We start from the raw sequence: 17,268 nt of genomic DNA, 5'->3' as shown, positions 1-17,268 counted from the left end.
TGGATGTTAGCAAAGTCGTAACTCCCGTCCTACCTAAGAGAAAAAAAAAAAAGATTCCAGGTGTAACGGATACGACGCAGCAGATGTCTCCAATCTCCATTACCATCTGGTAACTGTACGATATTCCTTCTAGATTATTTCGGTCGCCACCGAACTAGCGGCAGAACGAGGGCTGCAAGCTATTGCAGCGGAGAAAGATGGCGGATCGCTTCTTCCCTAACGAGATGCCGGCTTTCGTGGAGGAAAATGAGGGCGTCCTCGCCCCTTCTCCTCTCCACAGCCTCCTCTACCTTCCCTATCCCAAAACCGCCGACAAACTCCTGCGAGCTGCTCTCGATCTCAAGGAGAAGGTCATCTTTTCTTCTCGCTCCCATTTCTTGGTATGGTTGGGGTAGGGAAGGGGCTCAGGTGGTTACAGTAATTTCTTGCGCACCTTCTGTTTGTGGTTTTGCTTGTTTCAGGTCGTGAAGGAGACTTGGGTGCGCCTTCGAGGGCGTGCGAAGGATTTCACGCTTTATACAGGTGCGCTTGGGACCGCGTTCTTGCTGTTCAAGGCTTACCAAGTTACTAACAATCGAGGTGATCTCAGCCTCTGTAGTGAGATCATCAGGGCTTGCGACGTTGCCTCCCAGGGTGATCCGTAAGAGTTTAGGGCTTTTTTTTTTTTTTTTTTTTTTTTTTAAGTGTTGTTGGATTGTTGTTGCTTCATCGGTTGGCATGTGAATTGGGACTGGAGCAGGCATGTGACGTTTATATGCGGGCGGGCGGGTGTGTGCGCTCTTGGTGCGGTGGTGGCGAAGCATGCCGGAGATGAGGCGCTGCTCAACCACTATCTGAGCTCATTTAGAGGGGTAAGACTTGGCTTATGTGCTAATTTTTAGTTTACTGCAAGCATAAGTGGCCTATCTTGAGACCAAACTGATCTACCTGTTGAAGTTTGAGATGTCATGAAAACAAATCTATTGGTAATTTTTAGTGTTATATGCACATGAAGAATGATTGAGATGCTACAAGTGACCTTTCATTTCTAAAACCTCATGAAATGGAGAAAGATTGAGGATTTAGAAGTCCATAGAGACTTGGCAGAAAAATTTCTTAGAGATGGCATTGTAAGCCAGTTATTCCTCCTATTGTCCTATATCAAATGTATGCCTCCAAAATGTAAAGCAGAAGCACGTCAAACAATTTTTTGAAGGTAACTGCTGTATTTAGACAGCCAGTTGTTCATGTAATACCGAGGCAAAAGATGGGAGCTTATGTGAATTTCTAGGCCAGTCATATTTTAAAAAAAATTAACCTTGCAAATATATAAAAAATCAGAACGTTCAAAATAAATTAGAATAAATTGAAGAAAATAAAATGTTAATTAAAGAAACACGTGTCCATTTGTTTGAGAACATATTTAGTGTGACTTGACATGTTACTAGTAAATATTTACACTTTTTCGATACAGACATGTGTTCAATAGCCAAAGGATATTTGTTAAATGTAGAGCATTAGTGGAACTTATAATTGTAAATGATAACCTGTGTGGATTTGAATGGAGAAGAAAGTAATGATGGTAGTCCAGTTATTTACATGCTAAATATCTCAATATGCCTTGTCTGATACCCAACCTGTTGAAAGACATAGTCTGACCTACTTAGGCTGCCAAGTGACTGGCACCTGAGAGAAGCAGAGAGCCTGACTAAGGTAGCTGCCTTTTAATATAGTGATACAGGCTCATAAAACTGTTATTGATTCTCATGGTGCAACTGATCCAGCTTTGCTGTAGCCTACCTAGACTATCATCTAGTCTGATCAGCCCCAATCCAACTAATCTAACATAATCCCATGCCTCCAACCTATGCTACCTGACCTGGCTGAGTCCAGCCCCAATCCAACCTCATCTCACTCACTCTAACATTTTTCCTAGCTGATCTATTCCCAGTCCAATATAATTCCATTGATCTCATGTACTCGAACCCAATCCAACCAACTTGGTTGAACTTGATTGCATCTGGTCATGCCTAAACATATCCGATCAAACCCAATCATATCCAATCGCAACTTTAGCCACTTGATTTGACCTAATACTCACCTGCCCACCCTCAAGTTAACCTTTACCCCACCCATTGCACTTGATTGCATCCAGTTATGCCTGATTGCACCCGATAGCATCCGATCAAACCCAATTTGATCTAATCTGACCCTATCCTACTTATCCTAGCCTCATCCTATTCACCCTAACCTAGTGCAATTAACCCCATGTAGGTTTGCTTTTCTTTTCTTTTTTTCTTTTTTCTTTCTTTTTTGGGTGTGTGTGTGTTTTTTTGAGGGGTTGGTGGGGGAGGGGGATGGGGGAATGTGGCACATGCACCTAATTAAGCCTAGATCTCCCCATTTAAATTGAGCTTATCTTAGATCCAATTTAGGATTGAAACAAGCCAACATGTCATGAATAACCTTTAAACCCCTTGATACTCTCAAACTATGGCCTACCCATCTCGTCATAAGTGCGCCCCGAAAGGAATCTTTTCACACTCATGGAGGACTGCACTATAATAAAACCATCCCCATCTTAACCTCTACCTCTCTCCCGTTAAGAGACCATTTGCCAAGTGGCACCCTGCTATCATGCTACCTCATATATTCCCTCTAATGAACATGATTCCTCCTTCACTCTTGTCTTACCATGTGTCCTTTCCAACAAAGCCCTCACTCCTTCCAACACCAAATTATAGTCCCACTATGTGACAAACCTTTGTCATTGCTAGTAACAAATCTTGTCCATTCTTGACTCTAATCCCATGGCATGCACTAGTTTGCCTTTGGTTCTGTCATACCTGCACTAAAACATTTAATAGTCCTTCAATCTCCTCTTAAATTTATCCAAATTAACATCTTTGCAACCATTGCTCCCATTATTAGATCTCTTTCTTCCCATCCTACAAAATCTCAACCCTCTATCTCCACATCACCAATCCAAGAGGAAGGGGGAGGACCCTATTCTATGCCTCCTTTTAGCACCTTTCCTCATTATTAGATTAAGTTCCTTCACCTAATCCTAACCCTTCCGTCTGTCCATTAATCCTAGCCACTTGAAGAAATGCACACTCTCTCAATCATAGCCATCTACTTCCTCAATAGGACCATGCCACCTCAAATCCATCCTCACCGTTAGATCCTACAAGCCTTAATCCTAGCTATCAAATCAATTTCTCTTCTCTGTATACAAACATAGTGTTAATTCCCAAAGAAACACAACAAACCACCTTCTACCATCTCAACTCTTGATTCATGCCACATCACCAGTCCCTTCTCAAATCCAGAGTCTAATAGGCAGAAGACATTTAATATCATCATCCTAGTCATTAGGTTTAGGGCAATCTTCTCTTTATTCAATCTATCCTAGGATCCCTCACCCTTCTCTATAAATACTCCTCTTCTTTCTTAGAACTTCAAATCTATGAGGAAAATCCGTTAAGAATTAGGCTAGAGGTAGAAAACCCAAAGGACTACCACCTTGGAGTCTATCCAAGATGCTAGTCCCATCCACTCTTCCATCATCCTTTTCTCCTCCTCTACCTTCTACAAAACCTTAACCCTTGCATTTCATTGGCACCCTTTTGGAAGGAGCCATCAAGGAGTCTCCAGTGCCAACACCCCCTCCCCCCTATTTCCCTCTCCCTCTCATTCTTTTGTTTTTGGTAGCATGCATAGATCCTAGGACGAGTTAAGAAATCATTGCTTCCCTCTAGGATGGTAGGACCTCTTGACAGGAGGGTTGGTGTGTTGCACCTTTGGGCTCTTCTCCACCATTAATCCAAACCAAAGCCTTACTAAGTCTTATCCATTGTTAAGTTCTTAGTTATCTTAAACTAGGTGGCAACTTCGAAATCTTAAGGAGGGGGAGGCCACACTACCCCTCCTTTCACAAACCAAAGATCTGTAGTAGAGGTTCATTCTTGCCAAGAAAGAGGAAAAGGAGGGGGAAGTGTTAAGTTAGGGGTGCCAAAGTAAAGAACATGGGCAGCCTATAGATTGTTGTAGATCTTGATTCCAACAATTGTCTGCAATGGATATCTAGGAGTTTTAGAATTCAAGAGGAATATAGAGAGGCAGTGAAGGATTGGAAGGATTTTTCAAGAAATAGTCATGATTTGTGTGGAATACTTACATTATTTTCTTTTCCAACTCATTTTTCCAGTGGCATTAAATTCTTTCACAGGGAACAAAATCTCCATGTGAATCATTGGATGTTTATCAGAGATGAGTTTGAGCTTGAGCGTATGTATAAATATAACCTGCAACAATTGCCTAGAGTCATGACATGGAATGAGTCATATCAGAACTTGACATAAATGTTACAAATTCTGGTTAAAGTTCACCCTGACTGAGCCTACTTGAAAGTAGCTTAAACAATTGCCTAGAGGCATGAGCTGGAATGAGCTATAACCAGAATTTGACATAAACCTTTACAAAATCTGGTTAATAAAGTTCACCCTGACCAAGCTCACTTGAAAGTAGCCTAACCAACCACCGAACCAATTTTAATCAAGTTGAGTCGGGCTATAGGATCATGTTAACCAGGACTATTGTTCATTTGTATTCCAACAAAATCATCCTGTGTAGACATTTTTCAGTTAGAGTAATTCAGCACCCTCTTTCAAAACTTTTTTACACTTCTCCAATACACAAATAATGTGAGAAATCTGAAATTATGGATGATAACCAGTAATATATATTGAGTCATTCATGACATCCATCCATCTGGCTGTCCATTCTAGTCACAAATTACATAACACAAAAATATCTTCGGAAGTAACTCATAAATATTAAAATTTCTAATAAGTTTCTAACACTTGTACTACTATCAGTTTTAGACTGTCATAATGATCATATCTAACAGTATAATGGAATAATAAAGTTTCTAATACTTGTACTGCTGTCAGTAGTGAATGGCCAAGAATGACCATATCGGACAATATCATGGAATAAGAAGTTTAAGACCTGAAGCAGGCTTGATTGAATATTGCATGACTGAAACAAATATATTCAGGTTTTGTTCTGAAAAGGCAGCTGATTATTGTTTCCTGATATTTAATATTAAATTGCAATCAGGTCTAAATAAAGCCAAGCAATAAATCCTTATTCTATCTATATGGGATTGGCATTATGGATGAAGGTATATCCATTTAAACTTAGTTGCATATTGTAGCAGGCACTCTACCTGATTATCTGACAACCCTGTGATGTGGAGTGCCAGTTGGTGGGTAGCTGATTCAGTTTTGACCTGAATTAGTTTCTAGGATAGAGAAAAAGCCCATTGCAAGCTTCTAGAGAGCAGAATTTTGATTACGATGAAGTAACTCAATGCCAACTTCCATTGCACCAGCCAGGTAGGATCTTTTGCTCTGATTCATCATACCAATAGTTGAGAAGGTCACACTTTTAAGCTTTTTAACTTCTATTTCTGTTGAATACTCTCAAAGAACTTGTCCACAAGGAGCCCCTTCTAGAAATCAGCACTCTTCGTCCGTGATCATAGCATACCTGCATGAAAAACTGATGGTTAATTCACGAACCGGGCATTGCTCCAGTGGACAACGCTCTTTACCTACCAAGCAGATTTCTGTTTGAAGTCTTGGCTGGTGCATGTCAAAGTAATTGGACCTAGATAGTTGTAATCCTAGCTGGTTTTCCCTCCCTTACTCCAAAAAAAGGGAAAAACGGAAGTAATATTGTTGTTTCCATAAACCTGGCAATTTCTGCAATCTTTCACAAGAGAGCAGATATTAGGAAGAAGAAACACCCAAAACTCTCCAGAAAGATCTTTGTGCAGAAAAAACTCTCCAGAAAAATCTGAGGCATTAACTTTTTAAATGACTTGCTGGAGTTTTCTTTCTTATTATATCCTAATTCATTTGATGGAATGCTGTCCAGTGTGATTAAATTTTCATTAAGGTGATGCATACTGTTTTCTTAATCATGTCCGATAGCTTCAATTAGCAGCTTTCTTCTAAACAGATTAGAATGCGTGGTAAAGTTCCAAATGAGCTTTTGTATGGAAGAGTTGGATACTTGTGGGCTTGTTGTTTCTTGAATAAACACATAGGTGAGGGGACAATCCCCACAACCCACATGGTGAGTAATTGGTCCTCCCTACTGTTTCTATTATTTCATCTGGGATCATCTTCATCATATGACTTTTTAAGCTGAAACTTATTAATTCTTTAATAACTAAACCTATATAGGGTGCACTAGCAAAGGAAATCATTACAGATGGAAAAAGACTATCCAACAGAGGCAGGTGCCCTCTAATGTATGAGTGGCATGGCAAGAAATATTGGGGTGCTGCTCATGGACTGGCAGGGATTATGCATGTCCTGATGGACATGGATTTAAAACCAGATGAGAAGGAAGACATTAAAGGTACCCTCCAGTACATGATTCGAAATCGCTTTCCTAGTGGGAACTACCCCTCGAGTGAGGGCTCCAATAATGACCGTTTAGTGCATTGGTGTCATGGTGCCCCAGGTGTTTCTCTCACTCTCACCAAGGCTTCTCAGGTGATCATGCTGCCATCACCATTGTTTGTTTATCATTTCATGTATCACTTAATGCAGACTTTAACTGTAAACAAAATATTATGATCAGGTCTTCCAAGAAGAGCAATTTCTGCAGGTGGCTGTGGAGGCTGCCGAGGTGGTATGGAACCGAGGCCTGCTAAAGAGAGTGGGAATTTGTCATGGTATAAGTGGGAATGCCTATGTGTTCCTCTCGCTGTACAGGCTAACTGGCAAGGTGGAATACTTGTATCGGGCTAAAGCATTTGCTTGCTTTCTGCTAGACAAAGCTAACAAGCTGATTGCAGATGGGCTAATGCACGGTGGTGACCGCCCATATTCACTGTTTGAAGGGCAGGCTGGTATGGCACATCTCTTCCTGGACATGGTCAGACCCTCTGAATCAAGATTCCCAGCTTACGAGCTTTGAACTTCCATGCACTTGTGTGGAAAAACTGGTGTAGGAGGCATATATGCCATGTTGTGCCTTGGATGTACAAATGAGGAAAAATGTTTGTTATTTTGAGGGTTGTAGGGGAAGCTGTTCTTATCACCGAATGCGTCTCAGATGCTGGCTACTTTGTATCATTTACCCGAGCTGTATACATGCTTGTATATATTTGGTTTTGCACTTTTTGATAACTCAACCTTTGTCAGAAGATAATGTTAGGAATCGTTCTGCACTCATGTTTTGTGATGTGGAATTGGTGTACATGGAGGATTGGTTGGCTATGCATCTTATGGTTGAGGATTTCCGTCTCATGTAATGTTGGTTTTATTCTGTCGGCAATCTTGGACTGCAATATGAATGACGAAGGAAGCCCGTCTCATGATCTTCCGTTGCTTGTTATTGAGGTGGTACAGTGATTGCTTTTGAAGTGGAAATTTTTCTATCTGAAGACACCGAAGCTCCTGATTCGAGAGGCAGGAGAAGATGTTGGAATTTATTTCTAAGAAAAAAAAAAAGAGGAATTTGAGAGGGGATAAAAGTTCCATATTTCAAGAAGGTAAAAATGGGGAAAGTAGAGCCTGCGGTCGCCGTGCTTTTTGTGCACCGCGGAGGACCCGAACCCCCTTCCCGCCTCTTATTTCTCAAAATATGACATAAAATAAAATAATAAAAATAGAGTTTTCTTGTTTTATATGCGTGCCAATTCCTACTACTATTGTTGGATATTTATAACATTTCCTATAAAAAGTTCAATGCTTGGTAGAATTGAACATTTCCAAATATGAGCATGGTACTACTTATCATGCAGGGCAAAATTTAGGTTTTGCGTAAATGTTTCTAACCTAATTCCATACCCTGATTGAAGAATTATAGACCTAGTTATAGTATTCAAAACATTCTTGCTGAAGCATATAGTCCCTGGGGGTTTCAATTCTATTTGTAATGGTGATGCTTTATTTAGGCACTGGGTTAGTGGCTTGCCGCAAAGTTATAATAGGATTCCTCCAAACCATGTGAGGTAGCTGCTCCCTTCCTATAAAGTTCTAAAAATTAACTTTGACACTTTTGTGACCAAGGATCAAGCGGCTGTTGGGTATATAATAAAGAATCATGTCGGCCAAATACTTTATGCGAGGGAAAAAAACTCTTGCTTTCCTCGATCCCTTATGTAGAGCTCACAGCTGCGTGGCTTGGATTCCAATTTGCGGTTTTGAAATTTGGGGCTAGAGAGGTTTGATTATTTCTCGACTGTTGTTACATGAATTTTAAAACTGGATTGGAATAATTATAAGCATCTTTTTATTATGAAAGATTTGTTTCATTGAAAAGTTTGTTGTTTATCCTGTAAAATCTCTCATATTTATAGGGAGGCAAATTGTGCAGCTGATTATATAGCTAACAAGGCTTTGTCAAGGGATGTGCAGGTTTTTCAGGGAGAGACCCTAGAACTTGAATTTGCTGGAATTATCAGGTCTGTTGCCTATTCTGTTACTTTCATTAGACATGCTTAATTTACTATTAATGAGGATGTTTTGGATTTTGCTGCATTATTTTGCTGCTTTATGTGTCACTGGTCTGGTTTCTCTGCTTTTGAATAGTCTTACTCAAGGGCATGAAATTCTTGGAGTTTTTCTTTTTTTTTTTTTACTATTCTTGAGGTTGAGGTTGGTTATGCATTCTATTAACCCATGGACCAAGTAGTTATGTCATTAGCCTGTGTGTTGTTCAATTGCAATTTTATACTATATTCTATATGCTCACAGGTAAATGCACAAGAAGGAAGATGATGGAAGTGTGTTTCATGTCGGTTGCTTTATTTTTGTAACTTAGCTGCTGGAATATTTGCCACTAAAACTTTGTGCTATATATCTTATTTTTCTTCATGACAATTGCTTATTTTCATAGCAGGATGCAAATGGGCTACCAGTGCAAGAGTTTTTTTTTCAGCTGTTTGAAATGCAATGGATATGTTGCCTTATTGATGAATTCATACTTTATTTTGCTGAACTATGGTGTATGCTATTACAAAGATGTAATATTACTCAACCATACAGCCACTATATATGGATTTCAGCAAATATTCAACATCCATGGCAGGCAAGTTTGAGCTCACTGTATCAACAATGGAGGACATTTTGTTCATCCAACTGCAACAATATTTTTGTTATAGAATTATTCTGCTCAAAATAGTGGTCTCTGGATGTCAACCGATATCCATGAACTTCACTTCTACTTCATTATTCTGTTGGGGACTATTACATGATGATTGATCTTGCTCAACATGGCTATTTCTCTCACTGGGTTTTTCTTATTCCACATCCTTTTATAATCATGAGTGCATTTATTATCCTGTTGACTAATTATTACAACCCAACATCAGACTTAAATATTCAACAGCTGCAAGTTATGATTCTCCACAAATTCCAACAGCGAATGAGCTTGGCACCAACTCAATTGCTCCATGTATCAGCAGTTTCTCTTATGTTATCAGCTTTTCGGGCTGTTTTGATCTCGTGAGTACCAGCCCATTGCTTTTCTTCTTTATTTCAACTTCCATATTATGTGACTTTATACTCAGCTCGCATGGGGTGTACTTCTCTGTGTTGCTGGTCCAAGGGCCTTCCTGCATATGAACACTCCGTACTGTTGCTCAGGTTAACTTGATGTTGCATCCTTTATCAAAAAAAAAAAAAAAACATTCTTGCTGAATGATTCTCGATTAAAAAGTTAGGGATCCCTATCATCAATGTCCTAAATCATCCAAGAGAACTTAAAGCTCAATATAAAGGACTAGTTGGGAAAATATCTTGAGACTGTTTCGCTGGTTTCTCAATCTTCCTTCAATTAATTGTCTCTGCAATTCATTACGATGTCAAAGGAACAGAAGATGGTCTTTGTGTAGACATCTGAAGTAGGATTGAAGAAAGGTTGATTGGAGAGACCCTTTATCCATTTCAAGTCCATGTAATACAAAAGGTTGATATTGATTATGAAAATTTAAAAATTGGTCAGGCTGATATACTTGAAGAGTTTTCGGGATGAGACAAAGCATTTGAAAAGCTCGTTCCTCCACAATATATGGAGTTTTCTTCGTCATTCTGGAGTTTCCTTTGCAGTATTTGTTTGGTACATCTTTTGGAAGGCAAACAATATGGAAGATTGGATTGTATCTTTTGTTGCCAAGCACACAGGAGATTGGACCTAGTATCAAGACGACAATTGCCTGCAACCTCTATAGGATGTTTTGTTTTTTGACTTCTTAAATTGTATTCATGCTAAAATGGTATGATCGCCTGCATATATCTAAAAAAAAAAATCTTAGACCTATTAGTCCTAGCTCATCCTTTGTGAAACCATAAAGTTCTGACCACAACATTTAGATTGCTTCTATTCGCAGTACGGACATATATTTGGATCATCAGTGTTCCTTCATGGGCTTGAAATGCAACATAAAGAGACAAAATAGGACTAGATAATAATTGGATAGTAGTGTGTCAACAAGAATGAAGGATTTGGACCATGAATAAAGGCTTGGAGCATTGTACAAGAGTTTTTTTTTATAAGAATTCGATCCAATCCCACCCAGCCAACCCCTCTTAGATATCTGATCCCACCCAATCCACATCCCTACTTGATCCGAGCCGATCAGATCTAAAGTGGGGATGGGGCTGATATGAGTATAGAGTTTTTACTTGCAAGGCAGATACAGATATGGGCCGATCCTATCCATATCTAATTTGTTGCCATCAATACCAAGTTCAATACATTTTCTACTTCAAATTGAGCTAAAGTTGGATGTATCCTTAAGAATGAGTTTAATGGGACCATAATACCTTTTCTTTCATGAAAGCGTGGAACAACATATTCCGTGTCCAAGTAGTATACAGGAGTTTCCTGCATTTCTCGTGACTAGATCAAGAACAAAGAACGTTGGATGGATGAGCATAATCTCTCTTTTATATATGGCCATAAATACTAGATTCATCTCTCTCTCCTGGATTTTTTAAAGAAAGGATTGCTCGCAAAAGGAAGGGAAAGGAAAAGAAAAGAAAAGGGAGGAAGACTGAAAATGAAAATTTTCTAAGGCAAGATCCATTCGGGTAGTATTTCGAGGGAAAGCAATGCTACAGGGACGATAATCCGAGTAGCAAGACTTTTTTCTTTTTTCTTGGTATAAAAATCTCTTTCCTTGATTGCTAGAATGACATGTGAAGGGAGTAAATCGGTGAAATTCATAGTTTCCGAAAATCTGACGCCATGCATAATTTTCCAAGCACCTTATCCTTTCATGCCATATGGCTTCGCCACCGGCGCAAAAAAAATTGAAAAATATGATATGGAATTATAGCATTGTCCTTCCTATAAATATAAAATTGATCTAGCATGCTTCTAGTATGCATACTAAAACTTTATTCCAATAAGAATCCTCTCCAATCCCAACTTGGACCACACAGGGCATGTCTTCCAATCATGACCATCCATGATCATCATGATGATTGTGATTGACAGAGCCCACCGTAACACATGAGGCTACATGTTAGTTGGCTCCATCCAATCATGATTTTCTCACCAATCAGGAGCGATCATGGTTAGAAGATTGGCCGTTTCTAGTCCAAGTGAAGATTGGAAAAGGATGCAAATCCAACTTCACCAGGCCTATCTTTGTTGATTTTGCAACTTGATAGTCAACCAATTTGGAAAGAATTTCTACAATTTATACCGATCATCTCTTGCCTCGAGAAAAAAATAATTCCTGTATACCTGATGGAAGAGGGTTAACAATGCTCATAAAAAAAATATATAAATAATTATCAGAAATACTATATCTATTTTTCAATAACCATATTCATTTGACCTAGAAGAAGTGGTACATAATGAGACAGTTATGAATTCGATTCAAATCAAAATAGACAAAGATAAACCCTTTGATTCAAGAACGATTACCAATTACTAAAATTTTATTTTGATATAAAAGACCCAAGCTTTTTTAATTTTGTTTGGTCAGTAACTACAAATAATAACTAATAATTATTGATTGTTGAGAATTATTCTTTGATTTAAACTGAGAATATATTTTTCGTGATGATTTCGAAATATACAATCCCCATTTCTCTTTTCTCGATAATTTTATCTATATCTACATTAATAGATATAAATTTTTTTTTTAATTCAATTAGAAATGTATCATATACAAGAAAAAAATGGGGCAACCCCTTTTCCTTTCCTGGACCATTCAGTAAGGTCATGAAATATTTCAACAGAAAAGTAGGCATGGCTAGCAATATATCAAGCAAATCCTTGCAACCAAGATTGTAAACAACCAAGGTACCCCTAGCCAGCTTGACTTGCTTAATTTCGAGTCAAGCTCATGCTACTTATGAACAACTTATTTAAAAGATATAGTGAAAACTCAAAATTAGTTGAGGCTTATATAGTTTAGACAAATAATCCTAATTATTTTTTACTTTATAGTTTGAATACATTCTATCATACATAATCTATATTAATTAATTAATTAACAACAACAACAACAATAATAATAATAATAATAATAATAATATATGTAAAAATATGCTAGCGAGTTTGAGCTAAATTCAAGAGCAAGCTAACTCGTAAACAGCTTGTTGGTTTGCTAGTCCCGAAGAGTTTTGACTTCTGGGTAATATACTTTGATTGAAGGATTTTATAACTTCAGGAGAAGACATGCACATAGTATGCAGCCACCTACTTCCAAGTTCCAACTTGGTTTCTACTTTAAAAAAAAAAAAAAAAAGGGAGAACTACTCCAACTTGGTAGGTGTCGCGCGCCAAACGAATGCATTTGTCCCATCCCCACTCTCCCACCACCCCAACGCGCCCCCGCCCCCACGCCCACAACCACGCCCCCCCCCCCCCCCCCGCGGCTAATTTACCTCACCAGCCACTGCTTAAAAACGTTGCATCCAATATTAAATATTATTCACTTTATCATAATACAAATCTCTCTCTCTCTCTCTCTCTCTCTCTATATATATATATATATATATATATTGTCTAATAAAAGATTAAAAAAGCTCCTAGGTTGGCTTTGTGAGGTCACGTTTCGTGCATCAGGGTAAAATTTTTTTCTTTTCATGGTCTATGGTAATGTAAATATCTTTTAGCTAGTTGCGTCAATATATGTGCTGATGTGCTAATTTGTATGTAGCATTTTTTGTTCTTGCTTGGATATCATTATATAAAAATAAAAGGTATTAATTTATTGAGTTGCTAGAGTTAATGGACTCTATTTACTAATAATTGGGTCTATCTCGTCCTTACCTTGATTTTAGCCAAGCTTCTTCTATTCAGATCTCGCGAGAAAAAGAAAACGACAGATATGAAGCATTTGTTAAAAATTTTACATGATGTATTCAACCATATGTGCCTATTATGTTATCATTTTTCCTATGATCAAATTACAACTTTACAAGGTTTTTTTACTTAAGCAATTGATGCAAGACAGTCATATTAATGATTAGATAGTTAATGGCATTATATTTTGACAAACAAAATTCTCTATAAAATTTAACTAGGATGAATACAATAATGATTCCAAAAATAAATTCAGTAAAAAAGTTATATAGGTGCGGTTGGTTAACAAAAAAAAAAAAAAAAAAAAATACTTTTTTTTTTATTTTTAAAAATAAAAATCAAAAAATAATATTTGACAACATCATAAAAAATAAAAAATCAAAATCAAAAAATAAAAATAATTATTTTTTGTAAAAATAAATTATTTTTTAAAATTTATTTTTACTTCTTCCCGATTTACCCCAACTCCCTTCTCTTCTCTCTCCCCCTAGCTCTCTACATCCCAATCTTCCAACTCCTCACCCGCAAGCGCTTTGATGAAATACTCTTCCTTGATCTGTTGCTTGGCCACTTCACCTTTCCATTTGTGCTCAAATGCTGCACTGATGTCAGCTCTGTATCCTTTGGACAATCTCTCCACTCCCAGTGCTTGATGTGGGGCCTCGAGCAGGACCTTTATATAGGCAGCTCCTTGATCAATATGTATGTTAAATATGGCGAGATCAATAATGTGAGCCATCTATTTGATTTAATAAGTATTAGAGACACCTCATCATGGAATGGCCTCATTGCAGGATACTTGAAAGCTGGGGACTTTAAGGCTGCAGAGGAGCTCTTTGCGGCATTGCCTAGTAGAAATGTCATTTTTTGGACTGTGATGATATTAGGGTACTCTCAGAATGGGTTGGCAGACCGTGCATTGGTTTTGTTTGAGGAGATGCGGCAGGGTGATAATGATGTGAAGCCGAATTGGATGACAATTGCAAGCGTGCTTCCAGCTTGCGCATACTCTGCTGTATTCAAATAGAGTATTGAAGAAGCATTTTTTCCTATCTTAAGAGAGATACCTCTATATTCTTTACAAAAGCAAGCACGAATTATTATAGCTGCATATGTAATTCATAATTATATCAAGAAGAAAATATGAGAGGATAGATTTTTTTATAGAGTATGCATATGAAAATATTATTGTTGAAGATGAGATTGACGTCCCTAACCAAACTACTACAAGTATTGACAGGATTGCTAACTCTTGATCAGAGATGGGTGCAATTAGAGATAGAATTACTAATAAATTAGCTCGAGCATATGGTTTGATTCAGTAATTTGGATATTATTTTTTAATATATAAAATAATAATAAAATATTATGTACTTACCAAACATATTTTTTGCTTTATAGTAACTATTACCAAATATACTTTTTACTTTTTATTTTTGTTTCGTAGCAAAAATTAAAAAAAAATTTTCTTAGAAAGCAAAAATTAAAAATAAAAAAAATGTAATCAAGCGCACCCTTAATAAACCATGCATGCAAAGAGGTGAAAATTGCCTGCATGAATAATAAAATAAATTATAACTTTTGCCCAAATTGTGCTTGCCATTTTTATATTTGAAGTTGAAACTGTCTACTGTCTATAGGATTGTAGCTTTTTATCATAAATAATGGTTGATGTTAAGACAAAACAACATGTCGTGGTGATTGAAGGAGCACCAAAAGAAAACCTAAGGGATATGGTGTGATTAATTTTTATACATTCCACGTAGGCATGCTATGACAACAATCTTGCATCTAATTTGTATTAATTTAAAAAAAAAAAATAACATGCATGTTGGGATGCCCAATAATGACACTTTTTTCAAAAACCAAACCCAACAATGAGGTATTACAAGTATTTTATGCTTAAGGACGGCAACTAGATGGAAATATTCGACCTATTCCAAAATTTAGTAAGATTTGTTTGGCAAAATCTTATAAGATTTGGAATGGATTTGGGATTTGTCCCTCATGTACCTGCTGCTACTGAAATCTAATAATATATAATATATAATTTTGATAAAATTATATGTATAGCTAGAAAATTTCAACCCCAAACCTCAAGGATATCTAACCTCTGTCTTAATGACTAAATAGCAAAACCCATTCATATTTAGATTGTCAAATTATTTATGTCAATTTTTACCTGATATTATTCCTCCTCTTTTTTTTGTAATCCCGCATTGGGTACCCGATCTAACACAAATAACCTAATCTAAACAAAAATTAATTGAAAAAATTCAGGTCTCGATGGATTTAATTTTTTTTGATGAGACAGGTTTGGAATCTTTGGATAAATTTTTAATTAGATTTGGGATGTATTCAAGTAATAAAATTTTTAAACAGGGGTACAGTAAATTTTGCAGATACCCTATCCATTACCATTCCTATTTATGCTTATATTTCAGATATTCATACTATTAAAAATATCTATCTATTTTTAAAGTTTTTAAGTCATGCCAAATATAAGAGAGGACATTTGTATGATACGTATTGCAGTTGACAATTAAAGCAATCTTTAATAATAAAAGTAATTTTTTAGAATAAATTTATTGATAGTCAAAGAATCACCCACTGCATTATCAAGCATACTTATTATAAATTTAACATATAAAGTATTTATTCAAATATGATGTAATGAGATGCATTATGTGGTAAATTTTATCAGGAAGATACAGCCACTCTTTTTTTTTTTTAAAGTACGATGAGTTCTATAGTTTCTTACTCTTTCCCATTTATAGCAAAGAGGTGCATTCAACCAAAAGGAAGCACTTATAATTATTTATGTAAGTAGGAGAATAATGAATTTTCTAGAGTTGTTTAGATGTGTTTGCTTGTTATTCACCAAGGAAATATTTTATTCATATTTATACTTTCTTACAAAATAATTTCCTAATTTTTTTATGAAATTACCTAAAACTATCGATATATCTTATCTCAACAAGTTGACACCTTTTCCACTTGGGAGAAGTGCCAATTTTAACCCATGTGAAGATGTATGGTACCACTATTCAATCACCAGCCATTATCCTATCATCATACTTCTTATTTAAGCACCACATTGGCAATTGTCAATTTAAGTTCTAGTTTACAAAATTCGATATTAATCCTATAAAAGCAACCTTCATTAAAATATTATTAAAAATAAAAAAAATCTATTATCCAGATTAAGCATAGATATAAAAAAACTTGTTGTAATTCTAATCTCGATCACCCATGCTTCTCCAAGTATCATAACAAAAACTTGATCTCCATCTCATCCATCAAAAGATTCCATGCCTCAACCAAATTTATTTATATAATTTCACAAATATAGAAAAAAAAATCATTATGTGTATATCCTCAGTGTGCCACTCTCTTTTTATGGTCATGGGATGGTTACTCTTTAAAATTAAAAGAGAATATAATTTAAAATTCTGTTATCATCATCATCATCATCATCAAATAAACTCTGCTGTGCAACCCAATCGTAGGAATTTTGTACAAATGACGCAGTCCTCTCTATCTTCGTGAATTCATAATAATAAACGTGACCCAAACAATCAGATTTTAAATGCTTCTTTAAAATAACAAAATCCATGGCTAATAATTCCAAACCCCAAAGCCAAGCTCCAGTCGAGCCGAGACACAAAGCCCTGCAATCGCGCTGTTAAATTACACACATTCTCTCTTTCTCTCTCTCGATTTTTATCTTCCTTTTTGGAAAGATTTTTCTGCGCATAAATCGTTTCCTTCTCACCAAAGAGAAAAAAAAAAAAGCCTTTGAATCTCCCCTGCTCTCGCTCTTCCAAAAAGCTCCCATTCGTTTGGTCTTTCCTTCTCAAAAAGGAAGATTTTTTCTCAGCGAAGGATAGGAGACTTAACAACGGCCTTCGGCCGCGGCAGGCCTTCTTCTCCACG

General features: G+C 36.7%; 1 protein-coding gene across 1 annotated transcript; it reads left to right on the top strand.

The window, feature by feature from the left end:
• Positions 1-7,235, top strand: LOC105042807 (lanC-like protein GCL2). The gene is made up of 6 exons (XM_010920132.4): positions 1-350; positions 462-640; positions 740-851; positions 6,010-6,126; positions 6,237-6,551; positions 6,640-7,235. Exons 1-6 carry the CDS (start codon positions 198-200, stop codon positions 6,976-6,978), a joined length of 1,215 nt encoding a protein of 404 aa, XP_010918434.1. The 5' UTR covers positions 1-197; the 3' UTR covers positions 6,979-7,235.
• The last annotated feature ends 10,033 nt before the right edge of the window (positions 7,236-17,268 follow it).

This window comes from Elaeis guineensis, chromosome 4, assembly GCF_000442705.2.
Source record: "Elaeis guineensis isolate ETL-2024a chromosome 4, EG11, whole genome shotgun sequence".
Classification (NCBI taxonomy): Eukaryota; Viridiplantae; Streptophyta; class Magnoliopsida; order Arecales; family Arecaceae; genus Elaeis; species Elaeis guineensis.
The sequence above is the reverse complement of the archived record's forward strand: the minus strand, read 5'-3'. Positions and strand labels throughout refer to the sequence as shown.

Excerpts from the sequence above, each read along its gene's own strand:
- LOC105042807 (XM_010920132.4), top strand. The coding sequence starts at position 198 with ATGGCGGATCGCTTCTTCCCTAACGAGATGCCGGCTTTCGTGGAGGAA. Across the intron at positions 641-739 it reads GTTGCCTCCCAGGGTGATCC|GCATGTGACGTTTATATGCG; the intron begins GTAAGAGTTTAG and ends GGACTGGAGCAG. Across the intron at positions 852-6,009 it reads ATCTGAGCTCATTTAGAGGG|ATTAGAATGCGTGGTAAAGT; the intron begins GTAAGACTTGGC and ends TCTTCTAAACAG.